Source organism: Barbatula barbatula, assembly GCF_947034865.1.
Source record: "Barbatula barbatula genome assembly, chromosome: 11".
Taxonomy (NCBI): domain Eukaryota; kingdom Metazoa; phylum Chordata; class Actinopteri; order Cypriniformes; family Nemacheilidae; genus Barbatula; species Barbatula barbatula.
This window is the reverse complement of record NC_136774.1, coordinates 19,791,518-19,804,298: the sequence shown is the minus strand read 5'-3', so window position 1 is coordinate 19,804,298 and position 12,781 is coordinate 19,791,518. Positions and strand designations below refer to the sequence as shown.

Sequence of the window (12,781 nt, the reverse complement as noted above, 5' to 3'; positions counted from 1 at the left end):
CAGTTCTGTGGTCACTCTGTTTTTAAAGAGATGCCATCAGTGAAACGCCCTGTTGCGGAACAGTCATTAAACACGAGAGCGTTGCATTATCTGACCATTTCTTCAATTGTTGTACATGTGCTTTAAATGGAGGATTTGGGCTTTTCACATCTTTGGGCCTTTTTTAGGGTCTTGTCGGAGATGTCGCATTGGAAAGTGGTGCATATGCTCCACCATCCCTGTTGAGAAGACCAGCATATGTTGTGTTTTTATTATACAGGTTTTGGATCCGGCCGTGTTGGTGCCTGACCAACAAGACATTTTGTCACACAGCTTCAACAGAAAGAAAACTTGTTATCCTAAAAATATATTTTTATTTGGTTACGTATGGAGAACATCACTGTCAGTTTTAAACCAATGGACCAATCAGGAAAAGCCGATGGCGGGACATTAGTTCTAACTTGTGTGATACAATGTCTTATGGTTTATAGTTGGATATAGTCTTATAGATTTGAATAGTTACATAGTTTTAAATGCAACTCACCAGTTAATTTATTAGAAACATGAAAAACAAATCTGTGTGTCTTGTGTTGCACATATGAGCCTGTGCAGTCTGCCCTGTCTCATGTTGCAGGCCTTAATGTGCGCGCTTAAGAGCAGCAGGTGCTGGTTTTGACTTTAACCCCATGACTTGTGCAGACACACACACACATATATACACACTCGCAAAGTTGCCCGAGCTGCAGTGGACACCAGCCAAGACTCACTCACACACAGCCACCCAGGTCTCGTGTGTTCTGCCCTTGCTCCGGCTAGACTGATAATTGATTGCCGGTTTGAAGAGGGCCAAAGTGTGAACTCAGCAGTGTAGGACAGAGTGTGTTAAAGTCACAGTCCACTTATAGCGTCCATGTGTGTGTGTGTGTGTGTGTGTGTGTGTGTGTGTGTGTGTGTTGACCACTGTTAACAGCTACATGTCACACTGTCAGCACAAAGTGAATCCATAAAACACCATTACTCCATTTCATCAGAACAAGAATTTCTCCAGCTGAACTGTTTCTGTCTGGTTTTATATGAATAACACATAGACACTAGTATGCTTTTTCTGATTGGTCCACTGGTTTAAATGAATATAGAAGGCCTGCACTGGTTAACAATACTTGAACTATTTTTAACTCAACCCGGACCCTTAAAAAAGCAATGCTCATGTGGCATAGGCCACAGACGTCCCTCTGACGCATTCGTACCGGCAATTAAAACGGTACGAGAACGTGCCCCTAAAAGGGTGCGGAATGACGCGACAGCAGTTAGCTGACTGGCAGAGGACGGGAATTAAAGCTGTTTGACAGAAGTAGGACGGGCATTTGGGCAAATTAGAGTCATTTTTTCCCATGTCCCCCTTTCTAGCGTTCCCAGTCTTTCACCCTCGCTTTCTCTCTTTCTGGCACACTTTTCAATCCTCTGTTTGGAGAAGTAAGACCTCCTGCTTTGAGATGCTAATATTATGGCACTCTGCGTATTTCGGTATGCGTTTGTCTGTGGATGTCAGCAGAAATGCTGCTATGGCTCAGATGACCGTTGTTGGCGAATATGGTGTTAAGGTTCCCTGACAACTGACCCTAAAGTGGTTCATCGCAGTCATAGGCCAGCCAGCACGAATACCGTGTTTCTAGCCAATATACATTACATCTACATTACATTTCTATATAAGAAAGAAGATCGCTTCCCCCTTTTTCGATTACCAATAAACGAAACATCCAACTAGTTTCAAATGTCTGCATTATGACGTCTGTCCCACGGGTGTTAGTAAGGGTTTTAGGATACTCATTTAAAAGGCTGTCTGTTTGGGTGGATTATAATCCCATCTGTCACCACTGGAAAACGTTCCTCGTGGATTAAGAGCCGAGCCAGCAACACACATGCAATGTGTGTCTGATGAGATTTGGCTGTAGGGCCACCAGGAAATCTCGTATATAGCGCTTGGGTGCGACACACATAGTCTTTGCAGCCACCATCTGGTGGGTATGTTTGGATCAGCCTGGTTTCTTTCAGCTCTTCTTACTAGCTGTCAATTTAAAGATAGAATCAATGCTAACGACTTCATTTGGATCGGGGCAGAGACATTCTTAATGATTTGTTCCACACACCAATACACCTAAAGACACACCTTTGCAAAAGTGCTGTATCTGAGGGCCAGAAGGGCAGCTGGCAAAAATCTTTAGAACGATTTTCAGATACAATAATTAAATAATTTTCTTATATATTCTTACTAAATTACGTTTTGCGTATACATTTTTGCAATGCATTCTTTGTATAATCGAAATGTAATATAATATTATATATAATATACATTTAATATCTATTATTATATAATATTATATATACAGTTTACAAATTATTTAAAATTTGAATCTCTTCACAAAATAAAACATGAAACCAAATTTGTATTATTTATATACAGCCAAAATTGTGTTATACAAAAGAGCGCTTATAGAACATGTTTACGAAATTTTGCACTGATCATTTTCTGCTGGGATGTTTTACATTTTACTGCGATTTCCATGAATGCCAAAACAACGCAGTGCAAAATTTTAAACACTCAATTGGCTTAATACCAAATGTGTACATGTCCAAATTTCAAAAGTTTGTGTTTCCGATTATACAATAGATGCAGTTTTTTCTTGCGTAACATTAAAAAAACAAGGGAATTTTTTTTTTTCGTTGTGAAATAATGACCTTCATTTTTCCTCACGTCTATGGACATCCATTTCCCCATTTCCCATGATGATCTATTTCCTTTCAGATAGGGAAGCTTTTATTTATCCGTTCTGTCTGGACAGGCTGTGTATGTGGACTGCTGTCTAGCAGTCACCAGCAAACCCTGATGATACGAAGGCATGCTGTGAAATCCCTTTTACATGGCTCTTTTACAGAGGATTTGTCTGTCTGTTTCAGAGGACAGCATGCCATGACTGTTAGTTTGGCATTTGGAGTCATCTAACCACTAAAACTGTAATTTTGGAAAGGTGCTAACTGGGATTTAGCTTTGCCAGTCAGTCGTATCACTGTTGTTCTAAATGTTAACAAAGATGGACACTAAAAGCATGTGTGTGTGTGCATGCAACGATACATGTGAGAGAGAGAGACAGAGCCAGTTACATTAGTGGAGCAGTGTCTGGGTCAGCTGTGATTGTGTTAGACTGGGGCCGTCTCCCATTAATTTGCCAGAGACTGGAGCCATGCTGTAAATGAACCTGACAATAACATGCTAAATCAGCCTGACCTGGTATTGCCATCCGCCCCCTCCCGGTCAGCGGCCCACGTTCACACCGCCATGTGACCTCAATCCAGCACTGGCACCCTGTTCACCCGGGCAGACGCTGTCATTATTTTTCATCCCCATGCTACTATTTGTTCTGTAGAGCACACGAAGTAAAAATGTACTTGTCATATAACAGCAGTTTATATTTAACAGCTCTCATGTTGTTTTGGAAAATAGTTCACAAATAATATAAATTCATACTCATCTTATAGTGTTTTGGGAGTTTGACAGGCGACCGTTATTAAGAACTGTTTCTGTATGACAAGCATTATGAACATTAAAGGGACAGTTCACCTAAAAATAACAATATTGACATCATTTACGCACTCGTTGTTCCAAATCTGTAATTTGTTCTTTGTTCTGATGAACATAGAGAAAGATATTTGCAATAATGCTTTTAACCAAACACCATCGGACACCATTGACACCCTTATATTCTTGAAAATATCTTTTTTTTTCCTACTATGGTAGTCAATGGTGGCCAGAAACTGTATGGTTTTAAGCATCGTTCTGTGTTCATCAGAACAAAGATTTGGAACAACTTGAGGGTGAATAAATGAAGACAGAACCTTAAACCATGACTAATGTAGAAACCATGTTTTCTGACAGCGGTCATCATTGGTATTACCAACGTTTCACTACAAATATTATGGTAAAACTGTAGTTATTATAATAAGAATTTAGTATATTAGTGGTTGCGATGCTTTTACGACAACATGGGTTCATAGTTAAATCATAATAAGGAATGAGTGTAATGAATGTAATGCTTCTACTTTAATGAACCAGTTTTGGTACATTTGGTTTGGAAACAACATAAGGGTGACTAAATAATGACTAAAGAATTTGTGTACCGTATTCTTTTAAAGGTCTTTCTTTGACCCGTCTGAATCTTTATGCTTTATACTAAAAGCAGCGAAACAAGTAAGAAGGGAGGAAGATAGAGAAGTAAAGAAGTCTTTGTTCTGTTATTCAGATACAGCTTTGCAGTTGCTATGGGAAACGATGGAAAGTGAAGAACAGAATATTTTAGTGGAAATGGCAGCTGCTAAGGAGGAATGGTCATCTTCTCTCTCTCTAACAGCTGTACTTTCCACCAGAAAACTCTTCTGCTCTTCTTTTTCCGACCCTGTTCAAAAGACTGCTGGGCGGGCTGGTTGTGTGGCGGCTCATGGCTGCTATAATCAGGCCTGCTGTTAATAGTAGCTCTCTATTTCAGTCTCTCCTTCCTGCCGCTGTGGAACAAGAGCGCCCGGGCTAATTAAAACCTGCGCACACCCCGTGCCGCATCCCGTATGTGTGGCGCTCAGGTTCGGGTTAGGGTCCAGGCATTGTCTCCACCGTTCCCTAGCGGTCTCCCACTTTCCATAACGGTCCTAGGTTTCCACAACACTTCCGAATGCTTTCATGATTCTAAGCCGGTAATGACCAACATGTCCCAGTGTGTTCCGACTAGACGACGCATACCGGGAGGATACGGCATGCAGGAGGTCTTCGCTATTTTTAACCTAACCTTCCGAAATAATGTCTTTATTAACAACGCGATTGTTTCTCCGGGCCACAATCCGGAAGAATGGGGCCATTTATTTGATTTTTTTGTTTACCCCCCAAGTTGGAAGTAAACGGCCCATTGATTTCTCAATTTGTGCGAGTATTTTGGAGTAATTCCAAAAAGGGATAAAATGAAATATTACCAAACAGACAGAGAGACACTCAGTCACTGTAAGTGGTGTTTTTTAGACTTCCTGCTTACAGGAAATGACATATCACAAATGAGAGTTAAAAAAAGATTTTGTGTCTCAGAGCTCTCTAAAAAAGACAGATTTTCGAAGAGCAGACAATGTAATAATTTAAGACAAAATAATTAAATAAATATAAAGTAACAATGCAAGAGAGTGCAAACAACACATTCAAACCAGCATAACTAGTTCTTGGACTTCCAAATAAACATAATTTTGTTTCACTTATGTCTCCACAAGGCACCAAATGACTGGTTTTGCTATATTTGTGTGGACATTTGTATGTACGCCTTTGAGCATGTTTCCTATTTTGTGTGTTTGTTTTGGCGCTTCTCTCAGATAGTCACATGTAAAGACGTGTGTTAGACAAGAGACCCCTGAAATACCTTACAGTGTTCCACTGCCCTCAAGTGATTGTGTACCAAAATATATGTGCGTGACCCCCTTACAGGCCATCTGTCTGGAAACAGCGCATACATGCGTACACACACACACACACACACACATACTTTATTTATATGAGCTCCGGCTGGCAGATCATGCCCCTCACCCAGACTGTCATTTCATCTCTCTGCGATTCCCCCCTTCATGTGAAAATGAGAGAAATATCTCTCGGACACTTTTCTATCTCACCACGGTTGACTTTATGAGGTCATAAATGCTGGAAGTTTTCAGTGAGGCTCTCTGAATATTTTTATGAGAGTGCTCGTGGTGGCGGCTCTTTTGACAGTGCTGAAAGGCAGTCATTAAAACTAGAAAAAAAGGCAGAAGGGAAAAACGAGTCCTGGCTGAAAGAGGCTTCTCTCCTGAGGCGCTTTACTGTCACTGCATTTGAACTGCTAGAAACGAATGGCATTAGCAAAGCCAGAAAACCATCGCCGTCTGAGCGCTGAGAGAAGATCAGTGTCACTTGAAGAAAAGCTTACATTTACATTTATGCATTTGGTAGACGCCTTTATCCAAAGCGACTTACATTGCATTGTACTATGCATTGTATCTGAGTATGTGGATTCCCCTGGGATCGAATCCATGACCTTGGTGTTGCTAGCGCCATCCTGTAACCACTGAGCTACAGGATTGGCTTATATAATATATATAATTCGTATAATAATAATGATAATTCATAATAACAATGCTCTTATTTAATTTCAGTATGCATATAAGTTAAAAGGGTGATGTCCATACTGATGTTTAGTGTGGAAGGTAACCAAAAGTCATTATAACGACGATATTTACATAATCCAGACATTTAACTTAATAGTTTCAAATAAAATTAACAAAAATTGTCACATATGACTTGATGGATGTAAAATTCTGAATTGGTGATCATTGTGACTCTTTAAAAGCAACGGAGACAACTGAACAATATAGCTTAACAGTTATTACAATATTTCTCTTGTGTTGCTTTCAAACTAATATTTAATCTCTAAACTCGTGCGTCCCTACACTCCATTGACAAAAACAGATTTGATCAAGAGATTAGAGATGCTGGCTATTGGTAGACATGAGGTAAGACATGGTAAAAGAAAGCAACAGTTATGAACACACACATACTCCAGGATCAATATGCGTCCATTAGAGTCCAGCCTAAGAGATTTCAACAACTTTCGAAAAACACTGAAATGTGATTATCTTGCTCTTAGATGCTTTTAACTTTGAGAGTAAATGAGTCATAGTTTTATCTCTCTCTCTGGGTTTCTCTCTTTCCTCCCTTTTGCCCGAGGGCTCTCTCTCTCCCCCCTCTCCGTCATTCTTTATCTATATATACATCTCCCTCCCTCTCTTATTTTTTCCCCGACATTTACTTCTAAAACGCTTTTTATTGGTTGCACAGGCAGGTTCAAACTTTGAATAACGTTTGTTCTGCAGATTGAAACGTTGCAGGAACGTTGACTACACTGAGCTGCGTGTTGACAATGGTAGAAAAAGCAGGACGTGTGCCATCTTTCCTGAACTATGGACTTGCGCCCTATGTGTCCGAGGGGAACGGGATCTACTCCGTTCCCACACAAGCCGTTGCCAAAGCAAATTTGGAAGAGGAAGTGGAACCCTATCCTTTCTTTTTGGTGTGACCAAGTTTAGACAACACCAGGTTTATGTGTGTGCGTCGTTGTATATGCAAGCATGCAGCTGCACCGAACGTCTCACTTTTGATGTTTTCCTGTATGTGCGGTCGTGAGGGTACATGTGCCGGACCGTGCGTCTGCGTTGGTAGGAGTGGGTATTAACTTAGCGCCATCGCTTTGCCTTATTGCGGTGTACGTTTGAGTGCTGTGAATGTTGTGCGGCTTTGTTATGTCTGATGTCACGAGACCTTTCCTGGAAGCCCAACCTCAACACACACCGCAGACGCTAATGACTAATGACAGTAATGACAGACCTTAGGTCCTCCGCCGAGACCTTTGTCCAAGTGTGCACAGCAATAGACTGTTTGTAATCTGATGGCCAAAAATAGCTCTGATTTCCGATGTGTTGACATACTGTTTTTTTAGGTGATACAAACACTAAGGACAGGTCGCCGTCACAGTATATATATTTCAGCATGTTACATAAAGTTATACTTTTTCATGTTAACAGATTGGAGATAACCAAGCGTGATTGCAATCTAAAGTCGCGATGTGAAAGACTGAACATCTGATAGTCTGGGAAAGTGAGAAAAATGCCTTAAACATCTGTAATTGCGTGTGTGCGTCTTTGTTGGCATAGTTAGGGAGGTGTTTTGTCTAGCGAGGTGGTGTACAGACGCTACATTCCTAATGAGCTGTACCCGCCCGGAGTGCACGTCTCACTCCTCGACACATGAGCGAGAGAGAGAACCATTCATTTCACAGTTTCAACTTTACGCCTTCACCTCCCAAAATTCCACTCTGGATTTCTAAAAAGACAACTTAATTGAATCCCCTTTTAAGCATGGCACCCTTAAATTGACAATTTTGGCCATCCGTATGAAAAACAACCCGAAAGCCTTGCATTCTGCATTAACCCCAATTAATTAAATGAATTTATTTTGCACATCTCTATGCCAGTACTTCAAAATGCACAAAGTATTCATGCCTAGGCTTCCAAACAGTGAAAGTTAAATGGCTGATTTAGTGAAAATCACTCTGAACTAATGTCGGTTGTGACATTGTGAGTCATGTGCAGTCTGACACCTGTAGTATGGAAACTCATACATGCCCTGTCAGACTGAAGGTTTCTGTGGTCATTGCCTGGTGAGAAACATGATAGCCCATTTGAAGACTGCAAGAGACATACGGAGAGATAGAGAGAGATAAAGAGAGAGAGCAGCGCTTTGCTAGTTTTACAGGAAGTCCCTCCCTTCCGGCTGAGGCCTGTAGCTTAGCTCAAGGGGGAGGCCATGTTCAGGTCAGAAAGAGGGTGGAGTATCGCTTACACATTTTGAGACTCACACAAACAAAAAACTGGTTTGCTCTTTTCGCCTTCAACTTAGTGTGGGTACTCAAGGTCCTTAAACCTGTCTCATGGTTAAATAGCAAACATGTCTGTAAAGGCCGGGAGAAGTATCGCCACAGGAACCAGCCGCGGCACGGCAGACACCAGGTTTGCAAAAACTCGATTTGAATATGTTTAAGAAACAACGCAAATGTTTTCTTTAGGAACACATTTCCCACCCTTCATTTCCATTCATGCATTTGGCAGACGCTTTATACAAAGTGGCTTACAGTGCATTCTAGGTATACGTTTCACCTGTGTGCAATGCATGTTTGTGTTTCTCGGAGATCAAACCCCATGACCTTTGAATTTCTAACACAATGCTGTAACAACTGAGACACAGGAGCGCACTAGATTTGAATATGTTGAAGAATCAACACAACTGTGTTTTCAATACACATTTCTCACTTGAAATTTGGTTTGGACGAGACAAATCAGCAAGTCGCATAGATGCAAAAAAGTTCCTGTGTTACATGACGACGATAAAACAGACTAAAGATACTTCATAAATATATAGAAAATATACAGTTTAATACATATACTGTATATACTATATATAGAAATTTGAATTTGTATGACATATATATGTCACAGCATAGGACACATTTACACATTTGTCAATTCTCCTTATGCATACATTTATTATATACATTGTATTATATATATTTGTGATAAATAAATATAATTATACATAACATTATACATTTTTATAATAAACATAGCCTTTTTGCAGCTAGCTGCTTTATTTAAACGTCTGCAACCCTGGAACCCTAAGGACAATGTTTACATTGCTAGCGTTACACCAGGAAGTTTCTGTCAGTCATCGTGTTTGCGATTTGGAACATGATTGCTTGTTTAGGAGGGAAATCCTGGAATCTGTGCCACAGGAAACACAGGACTAGACAGGGGGTGGCATTAAGAGGTCGGAGAGACAGAGAAGGCTATTTAGCAACTCTTGTTAAGTAGGTTAATTGTGTGTAATGTGGCAAGAAGTAAGCGTTCGTGCGGGTGTTCAGCCCTTCGAAACACATTTCATTTATTGTCCCTTTCAGCAAGCGACAAAACTCTAGAGCGAATTAACGCAACACGACACAAACCTTTCATTCTCACACCAACGTGCAAGGCAGCCTAAGTGTGTGTGTGTGTGTGTGCCAACAGTCCGCCCCGCCCTTCCTTAGACACTTACAGTTCCAAATTGCTTTGCAGAAACTTGTCTGTCCTGTGCACTTTTTTTGTGAGTGTTGCGTGTGTCGTCTCGTACATTTCTTGAATACCCCCACATTCATTGTCCAACCATGCCAAAGATTGCATGACGAGAAAAAGATGTGAGATATAGGTCTATACCTCAGAAAGACCAAAGAAATAGAGACTGTATTCGTATGCATTTTTTTAGGTTCTAAGTTCTAAGTAAAGATCTAAGGACGTCTCTCGCGTGCGTCCTGCGTCTTATTTAGATGTGTGATTTCCTGTCTGCTTGTGTTAGAGAGCTTCGGATGACTGTCTCTAGCATCCTTTCCATCGCACGTATATGCTGCACAGGAGGGCATGTGCAGAATGTTTGAAGCTTACAGCATAAAGTTTGAACTGCGAATGAAAGCAAATGGGCGGAGGGGTCTTGAAGTCAATTTGAAATTGCATTTGAAACTGAAATTCATCCAGGTCAGGGTGACAAAGTCATTTCATGTAATGGTTACAGCATAAAAAATCGCAACAAACAAAACTGTTCTTTGGAAAAATAGGGAACTGTAATCTCAACGAAAATGTCAGACGGATCTAGAAACGCAATCAAAAATAATATTTTTCTCCATCTGAGCTTAATAAGAGATGCACAAGGGATGCTGACCCCCACAGTCGCCTCCACTGCACATTAGGGCCTCATTATGTCAAACGTCTGATTCATGTACAAATTTGGGCACGTGGCAAATGGCTGCACTTGGGATCAGATAATCACACTTGGTTGCTGAAACTTCACCACGCCCAACGTATCGCCTGTCTATGAGGTCATACGTGATGCAATCTTTCATGTATGCAAACATCGGCGGGCCCATTTCATGCACAGCCTGTTCTTTTGCGTGAATGTTCTTTTCACCCAGAGACCTAAGAGTAATTGTTTTCTCAGCTGCAGAAACATATGAATTGGCTGGAATAGAAATGTTGAATCTTTAGTAGCTGACTGTCGCATGGAACGTTCCAGATTTCTCATCTGATGATCGGCTAACTGTGCAACTCAGTTGGAAGCATTTTACCCAGACTCCCCTGCTGCGCCAGTCAGGGCACCTGCATTTTATTTTAATTAACCACCTTTCCATTGGTTGAATAGAAAAAATCCCAAATTCTATTCAGATTCTCAAACGCTGTAACTCAACATGTAATTTAGATTACACACGTGCCAAGATATGAATCTTTCATGTCATTGCATGTACAATTTGTTTGGTTTGGATGCATGTACCGTTGCAGGCCTTCCTCATATACACGACATCACTCACTATGCCAAATATTCAGTTTGAGTCTCAGACATATTCACTTTGCACCTGTCTCCTCTGGTTCACGGCTCTGTCTGAGGTGATAGACGCCCTCTGGCTCGACACTCATTTAATCTGTCCGACTGCTTTCATTGATCCTGCTATTACTGTAATGTACTATATATCAAGAGCCGTAGGACTGTAAAACAGCAAAGAGACACAATGTGTACTGAACCCTATGCTAAAGTATAATACAAAAACATGAAGTGTAACAGTGAGTTCATGCTTTTATCAATTCTAAGTAATACTCATCCTTTTCTCTCTTTCATCCCATCTCTCTCTAGGCGTCTGATCCCATTCCTGCCAAGAAGACCAAACATGATGATTTACCAGCACAGTCGCCCTCAGGAGACAAAGACAAGCAACCCGATTGGCTACGATCCCTCTCTGCATCAGCCAATAAGGTACCAAAGCGTATTCTCAAATGAAACAAGCGATTATAGCGTACAGAGTTCCTTTGATTATATATTGATATTTTTATCAGCAATGCACGAGGCTGTTTGCAAAGTTGGGCGTTTGGCCTCTTCAATGAGGATTTTTGGAGCCAAGCAACTTTTTTCTATCTGCAGAATCGGGTTCTTGTGAAACAAGATCTTGACCCAAAATAACTGATGATGTTCTTTTGAAAAATCAATTCGCTCCTAAAATGAAAAGCGCCTGGAAATAGGGTAGCACAGCTTCGATTTCAGACAAGACACAGTACCATTATTCAAACTGGCTTTGTCTTTATCTCAGTTCAATTCGACTTTTTGTAGACATTTCATACAATGAAATTATATAGACGTTTCACATGTTTTGTGTGCAGAAAGCCTCACATATTGCATTCTCTGCTTATACGTGTATTATTTCTTTAAAGATCTATTCACTGTCTCTCATTCTGCAGGGGCTCAACGGCATCCAGCCCAGGCAGAGACCCTCTGCTTTCAGGCCATGGTCCCCGAACATCTCCGTTAATGACAAGGAAGGAGTCAGCAGACCTGCAAACATGTTGCGCGATAGGTAAACAACATAAAATATTATTTCACACCAATCCAAAATACCACGTTTGGGTAAACAGCTGCTCAGTATCACAATAGAAAGATCTTCAGGGTATCCATCAGGGTCTTCCTGGGGGGTTATTTTGTAATAGTGACCAACTAACCATAAACATAGCCAAAACATATAACCCAAACCACAGTAAGATCTCAGAAATGTTGTCTTTAGCGGCTACAAATTGCTAAAGGTAAGGTACAAATGATCTATTGCAGAAAAACCATAAGAAAGGGTGTGTATATGTTTGTGTGAAAGCGAATGTGTGCATAAAACCAGCTTGTTAGTCACGCTTGGTTGTGGTTAGGCGAGTCAGCAGAAGGTTGGAGTTTTCGGCACAGAGAGGCATTATGCAAGGCTGTTGCTTGCTTAGATATATGTGGTTTTAACTATGCCATCATAACTGGAGAGGGTTCGAGTGAGTCACCTCATCAAGGCTCCGATCTGTGGTTTCTGTGAAATTTCTGCTCAAAACTGTCGTTAAAGAGATGCTTTTTTCCATGTCTACCTGCCATTTGGTTTGGAATTTCCAAAACGCCATGCTTTAAGACAAGGGATGTTAGCTAACACCATTACACAAGCACAGTAGTAAGGCAGTCCAAAACTGAAGGCTTATTTGACTTGACAATGAAAATTGTGTCATTATTTACTCAACTCATGTTGTTCCAAAACTTCATCACTTTTTTTATCTTCAACCTTGCATATAGTTATATATTCTTTATATTCTACTCACTTGTTTT

General features: G+C 40.7%; 1 protein-coding gene across 1 annotated transcript in view; it reads left to right on the top strand.

Annotated features, from left to right (window-relative positions):
- skia (v-ski avian sarcoma viral oncogene homolog a) overlaps positions 1–12,781 on the top strand; it is a 56,741-nt gene that overhangs the window by 37,407 nt on the left and 6,553 nt on the right. The window contains exons 3-4 of the mRNA XM_079467942.1: positions 11,297–11,416; positions 11,896–12,011. Coding sequence (XP_079324068.1) covers positions 11,297–11,416; positions 11,896–12,011 — 236 coding nt within the window. The remainder of the gene's footprint in view (positions 1–11,296; positions 11,417–11,895; positions 12,012–12,781) is intronic.